The sequence below is a fragment of the Gadus chalcogrammus genome, chromosome 17 (assembly GCF_026213295.1).
Source record: "Gadus chalcogrammus isolate NIFS_2021 chromosome 17, NIFS_Gcha_1.0, whole genome shotgun sequence".
NCBI classification, from domain to species: domain Eukaryota; kingdom Metazoa; phylum Chordata; class Actinopteri; order Gadiformes; family Gadidae; genus Gadus; species Gadus chalcogrammus.
Genome location: NC_079428.1, coordinates 214940 through 230141, shown reverse-complemented (window position 1 = coordinate 230141; position 15202 = coordinate 214940). Strand labels below are relative to the sequence as shown.

The 15202-nt window shown below is 49.1% G+C and overlaps 1 protein-coding gene across 2 annotated transcripts in view; it reads left to right on the top strand.

The window, feature by feature from the left end:
* The first annotated feature begins 239 nt into the window (after positions 1-239).
* Positions 240-15202, top strand: part of LOC130406839 (calcium/calmodulin-dependent protein kinase type II delta chain-like) — a 51675-nt gene continuing 36712 nt past the window's right edge. The window contains exons 1-4 of one of the 2 annotated variants that reach the window (XM_056612495.1): positions 240-511; positions 1422-1516; positions 13742-13801; positions 14440-14494. In XM_056612495.1, coding sequence (XP_056468470.1) covers positions 450-511; positions 1422-1516; positions 13742-13801; positions 14440-14494 — 272 coding nt within the window. In that variant the 5' untranslated portion in view covers positions 240-449. The remainder of the gene's footprint in view (positions 512-1421; positions 1517-13741; positions 13802-14439; positions 14495-15202) is intronic. The other variant, XM_056612496.1, reaches the window with a different exon arrangement.

Here is a 15202-nt window from a genome sequence, read left to right as displayed (position 1 = left end):
GCAATCAGTATAAATCGGACAGCAAACAGTATAAAACAGACAGCAAACAGTTTAAAACAGACAAACAGTTTACAACAGAATAAAACAGACATTTATTCTACAGAGGAAAACGTCTGTAAAGTTTTATTTTTGATCAGACCTATGGGACATGAAATTGACTATTTCTGAGTGTGAATCCACAAGCGGCCGCATGAAGGCGCCGCGGGGCATCTTATGCGCAACCAGGAAGCGCTGTGCGTCGGGGGGATGTGTCTCACCTCAGCCAGTGTCTCACCTCAGCCATTGAAGAGCAGTCCTCACAGACGTCCTGCAGACCAGTCACACAGGAGTGCCAAGAAGGCGGATTTCACTTAGAAGGAAGAAAAGTCTCTAGCGGCATTGAACCGTCGGCTCAGAGTCATCAGTGTTGAGTTTGGGTCTAGAACCCAAATCACTGCTGCGTCCTCCCGATGGCTGCTCCGACCTGCACCCGGTTCACCGACGAGCACCAGCTGTACGAAGAGCTTGGGAAGTAAGTTATGTTATGTTATGTTATGTTATGTTATGTTATGTTATGTTTTGTTTTGTTTTCATGTTATTATGTTGTAGTCCTTCTACTTTCACTAAGTCCCATCAGGACTAAACAATTACACACATTAAGAGTGCGCTCTGACGCCTGAAAACGATTCCCACCCTGTTTACCTGGTTACCTGTTTACCTGGTTACGTGCATATAATCTCAAACTGGAAGTTTGGAGTCAGATTTAGGTCCATCTAAATTTAAATCCCTGGGTTAGTCTGAACTGTATTTCATGAGTGTAATATAAAGCTACATAGTATAAGTGTGGTGAGTGTGTGTGTGTGTGTGTGTGGGGGGGAGTGGGCGTGTGTACGCGTGTGTCACTAGATGTTTTAGTTTCCCTGTTCCACGCCCTTCCCATGGGCAGATATGTGAACACTTGGAATTCTTCTTGGCGGTCCAGACTCGTATGAAGTCAGTGTTTCCTCTTCGAGGGCTGCTCATACTAACGTTCTGCCTTCCACTCATAACAAAGTCCTCACTGTGATCTCTTTTGTGAACAAGCGTATGTTTAAGAAAAGCAGTCAGAGACGTGTGTGGGGGTCTGCTATCACAAGCATCTTAGTGAGTAAAGAGTTTTCCCCGTATACAGCGTGTCACTCTGTCAACAATTCCTCCAGAGAGAGTTTGTAAACTGAGTGTACAAGCAGCTGCTTCCTCTTCTGAGTAAACAAAGAGCACGACGGCTCTGAGATAAGAGCGGAATGAACCAACAGACCGCTGCCCTCTGCCCGCGCTGCTGCCTGGAGACATGTGGGACCCAAGGAAGGGCCTGAGCCCTGCAGGGGCTAGGACCACACTGACGGAGCGTCTCATTTTCTCTGGGATGAGTCTGATGTGACGTCTGATTTGAACCTCCACAGGGGGGCCTTCTCAGTGGTCAGGCGCTGCATGAAGATCTCCAGCGGGCAGGAGTACGCCGCAAAGATCATCAACACCAAGAAGCTGTCTGCCAGGGGTACGTATCGCTGTGACGCATGAGGGGGAGCCAGCCGCTATCCTGCAGACAGCGCTGTCTAGAAGCTCTGCCTCTTGAAGCCAGACGTTGCTGCCTGGGTCATCACTATTGTGAGTCCTGTCTGTCACTTCCTCTCCAGCCTGTCCTCTTAGCACCAGGGTTTAGCAACCTTCCTAGGAGGCAGTTGTTTCCTAGGAACGTTAGTGCATCACAGGATGTTTCCTGATGAAAGCTCCACCAGGGTTCCAGCCATTGTTCTGACTAGTTTGGCACCAACAGCTTTTAGAGGTAAAGGGAAATGCTTAAAAAAATATGTCCATGGCTGAACATGCTCCTCACAGAATCATTCAAATACTTGACATTGGAAAGGTAAATAATAATAATGATAAATTTTATTTGTAGAGCACTTAATATTGGGTAAAGGGGGGTTTCATAAATATTTGGCCTGCTAAGCCCTTTGAGACTGTAATGGTGATTAAGGGCTATATAAATAAAAATGAATTTAATTTAATTCAAAAATCTCAAAGTGCTAAGGTAGCCTGGCTCACACAATGATACACCGGTCACAGATCGATTATGCTGGATCTATGCTCGCATGTATAAAGAACGGAGACATGGAGGAAGGAGTGAGACTCCCCAGGGAGACCAGCAGTAGAACCTCTGGTCTCATCATGGAGAGAAGGGGGAAGGAAGGGAGGACATCTGGTGTCCCTCAGGCTGCTATTGGAAGACCGCTGATTTACGAGCTTCTGGGAGGATCAGCTTTTGAGTGTAAGGTAAATGTTAACTCAAGAAATCAAATGTATAGGTAACAAAGCTACTAGTGGCCTTGTTAGTTACATGCCCTCGTTACAAACATGATGATGATGTCACTCCTACACGGGGATAAGGAAGGGGGCCGTTGGTGTGTTGAAGGAACAGCGGCTGTAAAGAAGGTTCACATGTTGAACCCTGCTCAACGGCAAAACTTGCTTACTCAATAACTTACTTTACAAATGGAATAGTAATTATTCTAAAAGTTGTACTCCCAGATCAAATCACAATGAAATGCTAAAATCCTGCAAATCCCATATGGCCTCAAACATCCCGCGGTGTGAGTGGCAGTAGTGATGGCTCTGTCTCCAGTAGTGATGGCTCTGTCTCCAGTAGTGATGGCTCTGTCTCCAGTAGTGATGGCTCTGTCTCCAGTAGTGATGGCTCTGTCTCCAGTAGTGATGGCTCTGTCTCCAGTAGTGATGGCTCTGTCTCCAGTAGTGATGGCTCTGTCTCCAGTAGTGATGGCTCTGTCTCCAGTAGTGATGGCTCTGTCTCCAGTAGTGATGTCTCTGTCTCCAGTAGTGATGGCTCTGTCTCCAGTAGTAATGGCTCTGTCTCCAGTAGTGATGGCTCTGTCTCCAGTAGTGATGGCTCTGTCTCCAGTAGTGATGGCTCTGTCTCCAGTAGTGATGGCTCTGTCTCCAGTAGTGATGGCTCTGTCTCCAGTAGTAATGGCTCTGTCTCCAGTAGTGATGTCTCTGTCTCCAGTAGTGATGTCTCTGTCTCCAGTAGTGATGGCTCTGTCTCCAGTAGTGATGGCTCTGTCTCCAGTAGTGATGGCTCTGTCTCCAGTAGTGATGTCTCTGTCTCCAGTAGTGATGTCTCTGTCTCCAGTAGTGATGTCTCTGTCTCCAGTAGTGATGGCTCTGTCTCCAGTAGTGATGGCTCTGTCTCCAGTAGTGATGTCTCTGTCTCCAGTAGTGATGTCTCTGTCTCCAGTAGTGATGTCTCTGTCTCCAGTAGTGATGGCTCTGTCTCCAGTAGTGATGTCTCTGTCTCCAGTAGTGATGGCTCTGTCTCCAGTAGTGATGGCTCTGTCTCCAGTAGTGATGGCTCTGTCTCCAGTAGTGATGGCTCTGTCTCCAGCAGTGGTGGCTCTGTCTCCAGTAGTGATGGCTCTGTCTCCAGTAGTGATGGCTCTGTCTCCAGTAGTGATGGCTCTGTCTCCAGTAGTGATGTCTCTGTCTCCAGTAGTGATGGCGGCTCTGTCTCCAGTAGTGATGGCTCTGTCTCCAGTAGTGATGTCTCTGTCTCCAGTAGTGATGTCTCTGTCTCCAGTAGTGATGTCTCTGTCTCCAGTAGTGATGGCTCTGTCTCCAGTAGTGATGGCTCTGTCTCCAGTAGTGATGGCTCTGTCTCCAGTAGTGATGGCTCTGTCTCCAGTAGTGATGGGAGCCTCTGTCTCCAGTAATGAGGGGGAGGTAGTGATGGGAGGCTCTGGGGGGCTTCTCCTGTCTCCAGGAGAAGCCCTCTCTTCACCCCTATCGTCTCCAGCAAGAAAATGAAAGGATCCATTCCCATGGAAATGACAGGGGTAGAGCTCTGAACATAGTCTGCTGGGAGCAGTGGTGCTGCTGGTTCAGTAGCATCGCAGGGTCTGCGTGTGATGCGTGTTCCCGCTGAGAACCACAAAGAGAACTTCACCTCCATTAAAAGAGCAGTGCAAGTCACTCAGACAACAAAGGCAGCCGTCAGCCCTGGGAGCTCTCTGTGGCCTAGTGAGCTGTTCCCCATCACGTACTGATGATGGTGTTCACCAATGGGTACTGGTTCATGGGTTAAAGCGCTCAGTAAGTGTTCCTATCCTCGTCTTATTCTAGGAGGCCCCTTTTCAAGACCTCAAAATCATCCGTTCGGTTTCACCACTTGCTCCTCTGGTTTTGAAAAGGTCTTCAAGTTTGCAAATTAATTTAACTATATATAATATTTATATTATACATAAATTAAATATCTAATAAAATACATAACTTAATACATTATATATACACAATTATACAGTTATCATTGATATAATATATCATTGATCTGGCCTCCTTAATGATGTCCCACTTGTCAGAGGCTATATATATGAATCAGCCCTCCCCCTACACCCTGCCTCTATACACCTGGGGTCTCATTTATAACCGCTGCGTACGAACAAAACGGGGCTGAAAGCGGCGTACGTGACTTTCCACGGCAAGGTTGTGATCTATAAAACTAACTTGCCGGGTGAATGTGCGCAGCCCTAAGCGAACTCTGACCCATGCGTACGCATGGTTTGGAGGAAAAGGAGAATTGGCGATACAGACGGTGTGGTGGTGAACTGAAGTCAGACAGAAGAAATGTAGAGTGAGAACAACGATTATGTTTTATCATCGCCCTTCATAAGTTTAATTTCAACCTGTATCATGCGTTAAATCTATGTAATCAGAATAATTTAGGTCAACTGCGTTATTTCTCAGTTATAACTCCAGAAACATCTCCTTAGAATAGAAATGAAAAAAAAAAAAATCTCTATATTTAATCCCGTCACTCCATACTGTCCACTGAGTATGGAATAAAGCATCTGTCCAACATGTGCGAATAACATAATAGTTTTATGTGACACTGTAAACACATAATCAAATGTCAATTAAATCCCAAGTGTGGAAAACCAAGCTACACTCCTCATCACAATCGATATATTATTGTCCGTTCCTCTTGATGCTTTTCATGACAAATCAGGCATTAAAAAGGGGTAATGTTCAAGAACATTTCACGTGGGTGATTACAGACGGATTATCCAAGGTGTTCTCGGTCAGTCTTATTACCGTAACTCTATAAATACAGCGGTGAGCCCCGTGCGTAATGCTGCACCATGGCACTGCTGGCACTGCTGGAGGACCATGCAGATAAGGATTTTGGGCGTACGTACACTTTTAGTAACGATCCCACTCACAGTTTTATAAATGACACCCCTGGCCTCTACACACCTGGCCTCTACACACCTGGCCTCTACACCTGGCCTCTACACACCTGGCCTCTACACCTGGCCTCTACACACCTGGCCTCTACACACCTGGCCTCTACACACCTGGCCTCTACACACCTGGCCTCTACACACCTGGCCTCTACACACCTGGCCTCTACACACCTGGCCTCTACACACCTGGCCTCTATACCTAGCCTCTATACCTGGCCTCTACACACCTGGCCTCCATACCTGGCCTCTATATCTGTCTTGGACTACATCTAGGGACTAGATCAGGGTAGGGACTAGGTTAGGCTAGGGACTAGTGACTAGGTTAGGGTAGGGACTAGTGACTAGGTTAGGGTAGGGACTAGGTTAGGCTAGGGACTAGTGACTAGGTTAGGGTAGGGAGTAGGTCAGGGTGGGGACTAGGGTGTTGTGGGGTATGGGTTAGGGTTAGGGTTAGATAGGGGTTAGTTAAGGGTTAGTTAGGGGGGTTCCAGTGCTACTCTCAGTTCTGCTCTCTGCTGTTAGTCCCTCGAGAGCAGAGACGACTTCACACAGCTTCTGTTTCTGCAACACGTTTTCACTTAATGAGAAGAACGGTCGAGCAGAACTACCTCCTAACGAGGAGCAGAGGCCCCTACCTCCTAACGAGGAGCAGAGACCTCTACCTCCTAACGAGGAGCAGAGGCCCCTACCTCCTAACGAGGAGCAGAGGCCCCTACCTCCTAACGAGGAGCAGAGGCCCCTACCTCCTAACGAGGAGCAGAGGCCCCTACCTCCTAACGAGGAGCAGAGGCCCCTACCTCCTAACGAGGAGCAGAGGCCCCAGCCTCCTAACGAGGAGCAGAGGCCCCTACCTCCTAACGAGGAGCAGAGGCCCCGGCCTCCTAACAAGGAGCAGAGGCCCCTACCTCCTAACGAGGAGCAGAGGCCCCGGCCTCCTATCGAGGAGCAGAGGCCCCTACCTCCTAACGAGGAGCAGAGGCCCCAGCCTCCTAACGAGGAGCAGAGGCCCCAGCCTCCTAACGAGGAGCAGAGGCCCCTACCTCCTAACGAGGAGCAGAGGCCCCAGCCTCCTAACGAGGAGCAGAGGCCCCAGCCTCCTAACGAGGAGCAGAGGCCCCAGCCTCCTAACGAGGAGCAGAGGCCCCTACCTCCTAACGAGGAGCAGAGGCCCCAGCCTCCTAACGAGGAGCAGAGGCCCCAGCCTCCTAACGAGGAGCAGAGGCCCCAGCCTCCTAACGAGGAGCAGAGGCCCCTACCTCCTAACGAGGAGCAGAGGCCCCTACCTCCTAGGGGGCCCCGGTCCCCTTGCAAATGTATTGTCATTTGTTCCCTCACCCGCCTGAAGTCTGCCTCCAGCAGCAGGAGTTGAAGTGAAGCCTCAAGCTTCTTTACAAAGGGTTAGGGTTAGGGTTAGTAATAAGTAACCTCTTTACAGTGGTGAGCAGGAGGCAGATTGCAGTCTGGTTCCCACGCTGACGGCAGCCATGGGCTGAGCGCAGGCCAACTCCTTCACAGCCTAGCCCGTCACTGGGGGTGACTCGCGTTTTAAACTCCAGCCAAGAGTTGGGAGAGAACTTGGAGCCCACCAGTGCAAATGGGCTGGACCACAGCCCTCAGCTGTGTCGCTTTGCTCCACCCGAGGCCCCCGTCTGTTTACGACTCTTTTTTTTTTTAGCGTTTTGCCCTTTGATCATGTGCTGTCAATCCTTTCTTTCATGAGCTTTTTACTAATTCATATTTTTATAATTTTTTACCTTTTTCTCTTTACAACATTTCCCATAGACTTTCTCCAGAAGGGAAGTTCCGTCATCACTGCTGAGCTTGATGGTCCATCTCTGGTCCCTCTCTGGGCCCTCTCTGGTCCCTCTCTGGTCCCTCCCTGGTGTCCACTGGTTCCCCTCTGGACCAGGGGGGTGGTGTCCACTGGTTCCCCTCTGGACCAGGGGGGTGGTGTCCACTGGTTCCCCTCTGGACCAGCGACCGGGGGGGGGTGGTGTCCACTGGTTCCACTCTGGACCAGGGGGGGGTGTCCTCTGGTTCCCCTCTGGACCAGCGACCGGGGGGGGGGGTAGGAAGGGTGTGGTGCATTGCGTTGGGGAGGGGCTACCCGTTGAGCATGCCCTTAGAGCTAACATGAAGCCCCCCCGGCCGCACCCTGTCTACCCCTGGGTTTCCATGGCGATGGCGGCATGCTAGCAGGGAACAGACTCACTAGATATACTTCACTGTTCAGTTGTCTTCTTAATGTTATCCACCCTTTGGTAATGTTGTTCCTTTACCCCTTAGACAGAGTATAGGTTGATTATAGAAACAATACATTTGCAATTTAAAAAAAACTTTTGTTCTTTGTTTGGAAACTGATTTGTGACCATTTGAAGCATGACTGTATTTACTAGTTCTCAGGCGGGAAGATTAGAATAATGTTAAACGTGACACTTCAGAGTTTAAATCCTAGTCACCTTCATTCTGCCGTTCCGAGGGACCTCATGCTCTGACCTTCTGGTGGAGTCGTCCCCTTTTTACCGGACATCAGATGAGCTACAACCACGTGTCGATAATAGGATCTCTTCTCTAGGACTGTAGAAGCCCTTCGTTGTGGACCATTTGTATGTATCTCTTATCTTATGTAGCTCTTACAATAAGTGTTCCTATCATTTCCCCCGGCCTAGAAAAGGCCATCAAAGGCAAGTATAAACCGACCCCTTTAATGACAGACAGGAAGGGCTGGTGGGTGGAAGCACAGACGCTAAATCCAAGTGACCGGAGGCAGTCAGCGGAGAACAACATGTGGGCATGAGGAGTGTGACGTGGGCGTGGAGCGAGAGACGGGTCCTTACTCTGAGGCCTCAGTGCCACCACTGCTTTCCTGCTGAATGAAACCTAATATCAGGTAGACTGATCAAACTGGTTTAGAGGAGCAGGAGCACATTAGCCTCATCCCTGCCTTCTTGGACGTGTTCCACCATGACTGTGGGACCGCCAGGAATGTTATCCTGCTCAGATCCCAGCTGGCAGGAGGACTGCGCTCTGGCCACAGCTCTGCAAGGGTGATGGTGCTCGCACACACAGGAGTGAAACAGAGAGCTTCTGCTACTCCTTCCTCTTCATCCTCCGGGTTCTCCCACCTCTAGACGCCCTGAGGCTGACCTCTGACCCCCTGGAGGCCCTGTGTGAACTCCAGCCCAGAGGCTGACCTCCGACCTCTAGGGCCCTGTGTGACCTCCATATGGCTAAAGCCCTTGCAGCCAGCAGCAGTTCCCCTCCCGAAGTCTGTTTGCTTTAAACATTTGAATAAGGGAGACGCAGTTTGCATGTAAGATCCCCCCCCCTCGAGGTCCCAGAGGGGGGGGACGAGGAGCAGCTGGCGAGTGTCTCTCTCTCTCTCTCTCTCTCTCGGTCTCTGTCTCTGTCTCTGTCTCTGTCTCTGTCTCTGTCTCTGTCTCTGTCTCTGCCTCTGTTATATATATATATATATTTTTACATATGCTTTTCTCTCATCATTTTTACTCACTCACAGTGCACGAAGTATTCGGTATAGTGACAAAATACCCAAATTGAAGCTGCATGAAAAATTCAGCCGGAAATGGGAATGACCCTGGACTGGGAATGACCCTGAACTGGGATTGACCCTGGACTGGGAATGACCCTGGACTGGGAATGACCCTGAACTGGGAATGACCCTGGACTGGGAATGACCCTGGTTCTTTTCTTAGGAAGTCTTCCTTGAGATGAGCAGTGCGGCCGTCCAGCGCACGGCTGTGTTAGGCGGCCATGTTGGGCGGCCATGTTGGGCGGCCATGTTGGGCGGCCATGTTGTCTGGCCCTCCCTCCTTCCCTCAGCTTCTCCACACACGTCTCATTTGCATATGATGCAAATGAGACGATTGTTTTTGTTTGGTTCACCGTGGAACAAAGGATGTGTCTGTCCTTCCCCCCTGCTCCCCCCACCCTCCTCCTCCTCCCTCCTGCTCCCGGCTCCTCCTCCCTCCTCCTCCTCCTCCCCCCTCCTGCTCCTCCCTCCTGCTCCTCCCTCCTGCTCCCCCCACCCTCCTCCTCCTCCCTCCTGCTCCCGGCTCCTGCTCCTCCCTCCTGCTCCTCCCTCCTGCTCCCCCCTCCTGCTCCCCCCTCCTTCCCCCCCTCCTGCTCCCCCCTCCTTCCCCCCCTCCTGCTCCCCCCTCCTCCCTCCCCCCTCCTGCTCCTCCCTCCTGCTCCCCCCTCCTGCTCCCCCCTCCTTCCCCCCCTGCTCCCCCCACCCTCCTCCTCCTCCCTCCTGCTCCCGGCTCCTCCTCCCTCCTCCTCCTGCTCCTCCCTCCTGCTCCTCCCTCCTGCTCCTCCCTCCTGCTCCTCCCTCCAGCTCCCCCCTCCTCCCTCCCCCCTCCTGCTCCTCCCTCCTGCTCCTCCCTCCTCCTCCTCCCTCCTGCTCCCGGCTCCTCCTCCCTCCTCCTCCTCCCTCCTGCTCCCGGCTCCTCCTCCCTCCTCCTCCTGCTCCTCCCTCCTGCTCCTCCCTCCTGCTCCCCCCTCCTGCTCCCCCCTCCTCCCTCCCCCCTCCTCCTCCTCCCTTCTGCTCCTCCCTCCTCCTCCTCCCTCCTCCCCCCTCCTCCTCCTCCCCCCTCCTCCTCCTCCCTCCCCCCTCCAGCTTCTCCCTCCTTCTCCAACCCACGTACCCAACCGGGGGTATTTGGGGTGTCCCCCGGTAGTCTTAGGGTACACCCTAGTCTAGGGTGTCCCCCCAGACCTGGTGTACCCCCAGACCGGGTGTACCCCCACACCGGGTGTACCCCCAGACCGGGTGTACCCCCAGACCGGGTGACCCACTACTCCACATTAGAGCAGCGGCTCGGCTGGCCTACTTGTTGGGCGGTGTTGGAAATAGCTGCTGTCCTGGTTTCTGAGACGGGCCTCTCCCGGGTCCTCAGGGTCTGGGAAGTGGGCTAGCTTCACAGCCAATCACGTCACTTTGTCCCGCTCCTCACAAGATCTGTGTCACTTTGACTTCTCCTGCCTCCAGGCCAATCGCGTTACTATATCCTGTTCCTTCACTTCTGTCTCACTCTACTTTTACTAATAGTTTAAAAAGTCACTTCATCTCTTTTTAAATAGTTATTACCAGAGCCCCCTAATCTCTGTCTTTCAGTAGATTCGCTGGTTTTCATGTAGGACTCTGGCTCAGTGGACAAGAGAAACAACCACAGCTCAGCTCAGCCTGGAGGATCTGTTCTGAGGACCTCAGCCTTGAGGATCTGTTCTGAGGACCTCAGCTCAGCCTGGAGGATCTGTTCTGAGGACCTCAGCCTTGAGGATCTGTTCTGAGGACCTCAGCTCAGCCTGGTGGATCTGTTCTGAGGACCTCAGCCTTGAGGATCTGTTCTGAGGACCTCAGCTCAGCCTGGTGGATCTGTTCTGAGGACCTCAGCCTTGAGGATCTGTTCTGAGGACCTCAGCTCAGCCTGGTGGATCTGTTCTGAGGACCTCAGCCTTGAGGATCTGTTCTGAGGACCTCAGCTCAGCCTGGTGGATCTGTTCTGAGGACCTCAGCCTTGAGGATCTGTTCTGAGGACCTCAGCTCAGCCTGGTGGATCTGTTCTGAGGACCTCAGCCTTGGTGATCTGTTCTGAGGACCTCAGCCTTGAGGATCTGTTCTGAGGACCTCAGCTCAGCCTGGTGGATCTGTTCTGAGCAGCAGAGCTCAGCTTGGTCATAGTTTGTGATGGCAGAAGGCGCTGCTTACGTCAGAATCTGAGACAGCTGTCCGCAGACCAAAGGGTTCATTGAGGAGGTAGTGGAGGAGGAGGAGGAGGAAACAGGCTGCATCACGTGATGAGGAAGTGGAACGCCTTCCTCCTCAGACTTCTTGTTCTGTTCTTCCTCCAAAATTTACCCAGATCTCTTCAGATGACAGAAGTACGAGTTTGTGATTATTCAGGAGCACAAGGAGGCATGATTATTTAGATGTCCCCATCACCATGGAGACCCCAAAGAGTCCTAGGCATCATTTAACAACCAATGACTTCATCCTGTGGTTTATCTTTATGCTGTAAAAGTCTAAACATGTCTACAATACATAACATACTGTATACATGTTTATAGTACATAACCTATACATGTCTACAGTACATAACCTATACCTGTCTACACTACATAACATACTGTATACATGTCTACAGTACATAACCTATACCTGTCTACACTACATAACATACTGTATACATGTCTACAGTACATAACCTATACATGTCTACAGTACATATCCTATACATGTCTACACTACATAACATACTCTATACATGTCTACAGTACATATCCTATACATGTCTACAGTACATAACCTATACATGTCTACAGTACATAACCTATACATGTCTACAGTACATATCCTATACATGTCTACAGTACATATCCTATACATGTCTACAGTACATAACCTATACATGTCTACAGTACATAACCTATACATGTCTACACTACATATCCTATACATGTCTACAGTACATAACCTATACATGTCTACAGTCCATATCCTATACATGTCTACAGTAAATAACCTAGACATGTCTACAGTACATAACCTATACATGTCTACAGTACATAACCTATACATGTCTACAGTACATAACCTATACCTGTCTACAGTACATAACCTATACCTGTCTACAGTACATATCCTATACATGTCTACACTACATAACATACTGTATACATGTCTACAGTGCATATCCTATACATGTCTACAGTACATATCCTATACATGTCTACAGTACATAACCTATACATGTCTACAGTACATAACCTATACATGTCTACAGTTCATAACCTATACATGTCTACAGTTCATAACCTATACATGTCTACAGTACATAACCTATACATGTCTACAGTCCATATCCTATACATGTCTACAGTACATAACCTATACATGTCTACAGTCCATATCCTATACATGTCTACAGTACATAACCTATACATGTCTACAGTACATAACCTATACATGTCTACAGTACATAACCTATACCTGTCTACAGTACATAACCTATACATGTCTACAGTACATAACCTATACATGTCTACAGTACATAACCTATACATGTCTACAGTCCATATCCTATACATGTCTACAGTTCATAACCTATACATGTCTACAGTTCATAACCTATTCATGTCTACAGTACATAACCTATACATGTCTACAGTTCATAACCTATACATGTCTACAGTCCATATCCTATACATGTCTACAGTTCATAACCTATACATGTCTACAGTTCATAACCTATACATGTCTACAGTACATAACCTATACATGTCTACAGTACATAACCTATACATGTCTACAGTACATAACCTATACATGTCTACAGTTCATAACCTATACATATCTATAGTTCATAACCTATACATGTCTACAGTACATAACCTATACATGTCTACAGTTCATAACCTATTCATGTCTACAGTACATATCCTATACATGTCTACAGTTCATAACCTATTCATGTCTACAGTACATATCCTATACATGTCTACAGTACATATCCTATACATGTCTACAGTACATAACCTAGACATGTCTACAGTACATAACCTAGACATGTCTACAGTACATAACCTATACATGTCTACAGTTCATAACCTATACATGTCTACAGTTCATAACCTATACATGTCTACAGTACATAACCTATACATGTCTACAGTTCATAACCTATACATGTCTACAGTACATCCTATACATGTCTACAGTCCATATCCTATACATGTCTACAGTACATAACCTAGACATGTCTACAGTACGTAACCTATACATGTCTACAGTTCATAACCTACAGTACGGGGGGGGGGGGGGGCTTCGACTTGGTTGCAACGTGGACAGTTTGAGTGTTGTGGAGTGAGATGCTGCCGGACGGCGGAGCAAGTTGTTGCAGCGTGATATTCTATAGCCTGGTAATGTTTATACATATACGGTGATATTCATACTGGTTTAAATAATACATTTGATAGTATTTCACATCTTTGCTGCAACAACTTTGAGCAAGAGTTTTCTTCGAAAGGAATTAAAGGCCTGTTCCAGTGTCCATGGTTCTCACTAACTGGTTGTAGTTCCAGTGTCCATGGTTCTCACTAACTGGTTGTAGTTCCAGTGTCCATGGTTCTCACTAACTGGTTGTAGTTCCAGTGTCCATGGTTCTCACTAACTGGTTGTAGTTCCAGTGTTCATGGTTCTCACTAACTGGTTGTAGTTCCAGTGTTCATGGTTCTCACTAACTGGTTGTAGTTCCAGTGTTCATGGTTCTCACCACTAACTCTGTGGATCCAAGCCTCTCCTAAATGACATCAACACGGGAATGTATCTGTACAATGTGTGTGTGTGTGTGTGTGTGTGTGTGTGTGTGTGTGTGTGTGTGTGTGTGTGTGTGTGTGTGTGTGTGTGTGTGTGTGTGTGTGTGTGTGTGTGTGTGTGTGCGTGTGTGTAGATCACCAGAAGCTTGAGAGAGAGGCCCGGATCTGCCGCCTTCTGAAACACGCCAACATCGGTGAGATTATATTCTGTATTTCAGACAAACTTTATCGGCATTAAATATAATCAAGCATGGGAATTAACAGAAATATATACGTTAATATAAGTAGATGTAACAAATTGATAAATTGATGAATATATTCCTGCATATAATTTTGATTTATCTTTCTCTGATTCTATTCTCTCTCGCTCTCGCGCTTCTCATATATTCATCCCATAATCGGTCCTATGAACGGATCTTGATACGTCTCCCCTGTGCAGCTCACCCAGCCGGGTGAATCTCACCGGCGGTCCCCCCCCCCCTCCCCTCGTCTCTCTCTCTCCGTCTCTTGTCTTTCTGTCTCTTGTCTCTGCTGAACCGGTCTCTCTTTCTGTCCAAAGAGACTATCAGAGGAGGGCCATGATACTGAACCGGTCTCTCTTTCTGTCCACAGAGAGACTATCAGAGGAGGGCCATGATACTGAACCGGTCTCTCTTTCTGTCTACAGAGAGACTATCAGAGGAGGGCCATGATACTGAACCGGTCTCTCTTTCTGTCCACAGAGAGACTATCAGAGGAGGGCCATGATACTGAACCGGTCTCTCTTTCTGTCCACAGAGAGACTATCAGAGGAGGGCCATGATACTGAACCGGTCTCTCTTTCTGTCCACAGTAAGACTCCACGACAGCATATCAGAGGAGGGCTTCCACTACCTGATCTTTGATTTGTGAGTTATTGATTTATTCATGAACTTCGGAGCATCAGTGTTCCTTATAGCGGGCCTGTCGGCGGTTCTGAAGGCCGTCAGGTAAGTGGCTCTTCAGGTATTACAACCTTCATCCTCTATGAGGTATCTGCAGCCTGTGTTCCCGTTCCTTTTGTCAGCCTAATTATCAACAGCTGACCAGGCTGTTCAGATCAGCTGACCAGGCTGTTCAGATCAGCTGACCAGGCTGTTCAGATCAGCTGACCAGGCTGTTCAGATCAGCTGACCAGGCTGTTCAGATCAGCTGACCAGGCTGTTCAGATCAGCTGACCAGGCTGTTCAGATCAGCTGACCAGGCTGTTCAGATCAGCTGACCAGGCTGTTCAGATCAGCTGACCACTCTTCTAATAATCAAAACAGGAAGCATTTGAGGAAGAGAAAGTAAAGTGGAACCCGGAGCAGAACCTGGGTCTGGACCTCAGAGGGTCTGGACCTCACCCTAACACCACCCTAACACCACCCTAACACCACCCTAACACCACCCACCTCACCCTAACACCACCCACCTCACCCAAACACCACCCACCTCACCCTAACACCACCCACCTCACCCTAACACCACCCACCTCACCCTAACACCACCCACCTCACCCTAACACCACCCTAACACCACCCACCTCACCCTAACACCACCCACCTCACCCAAACACCACCCACCTCACCCAAACA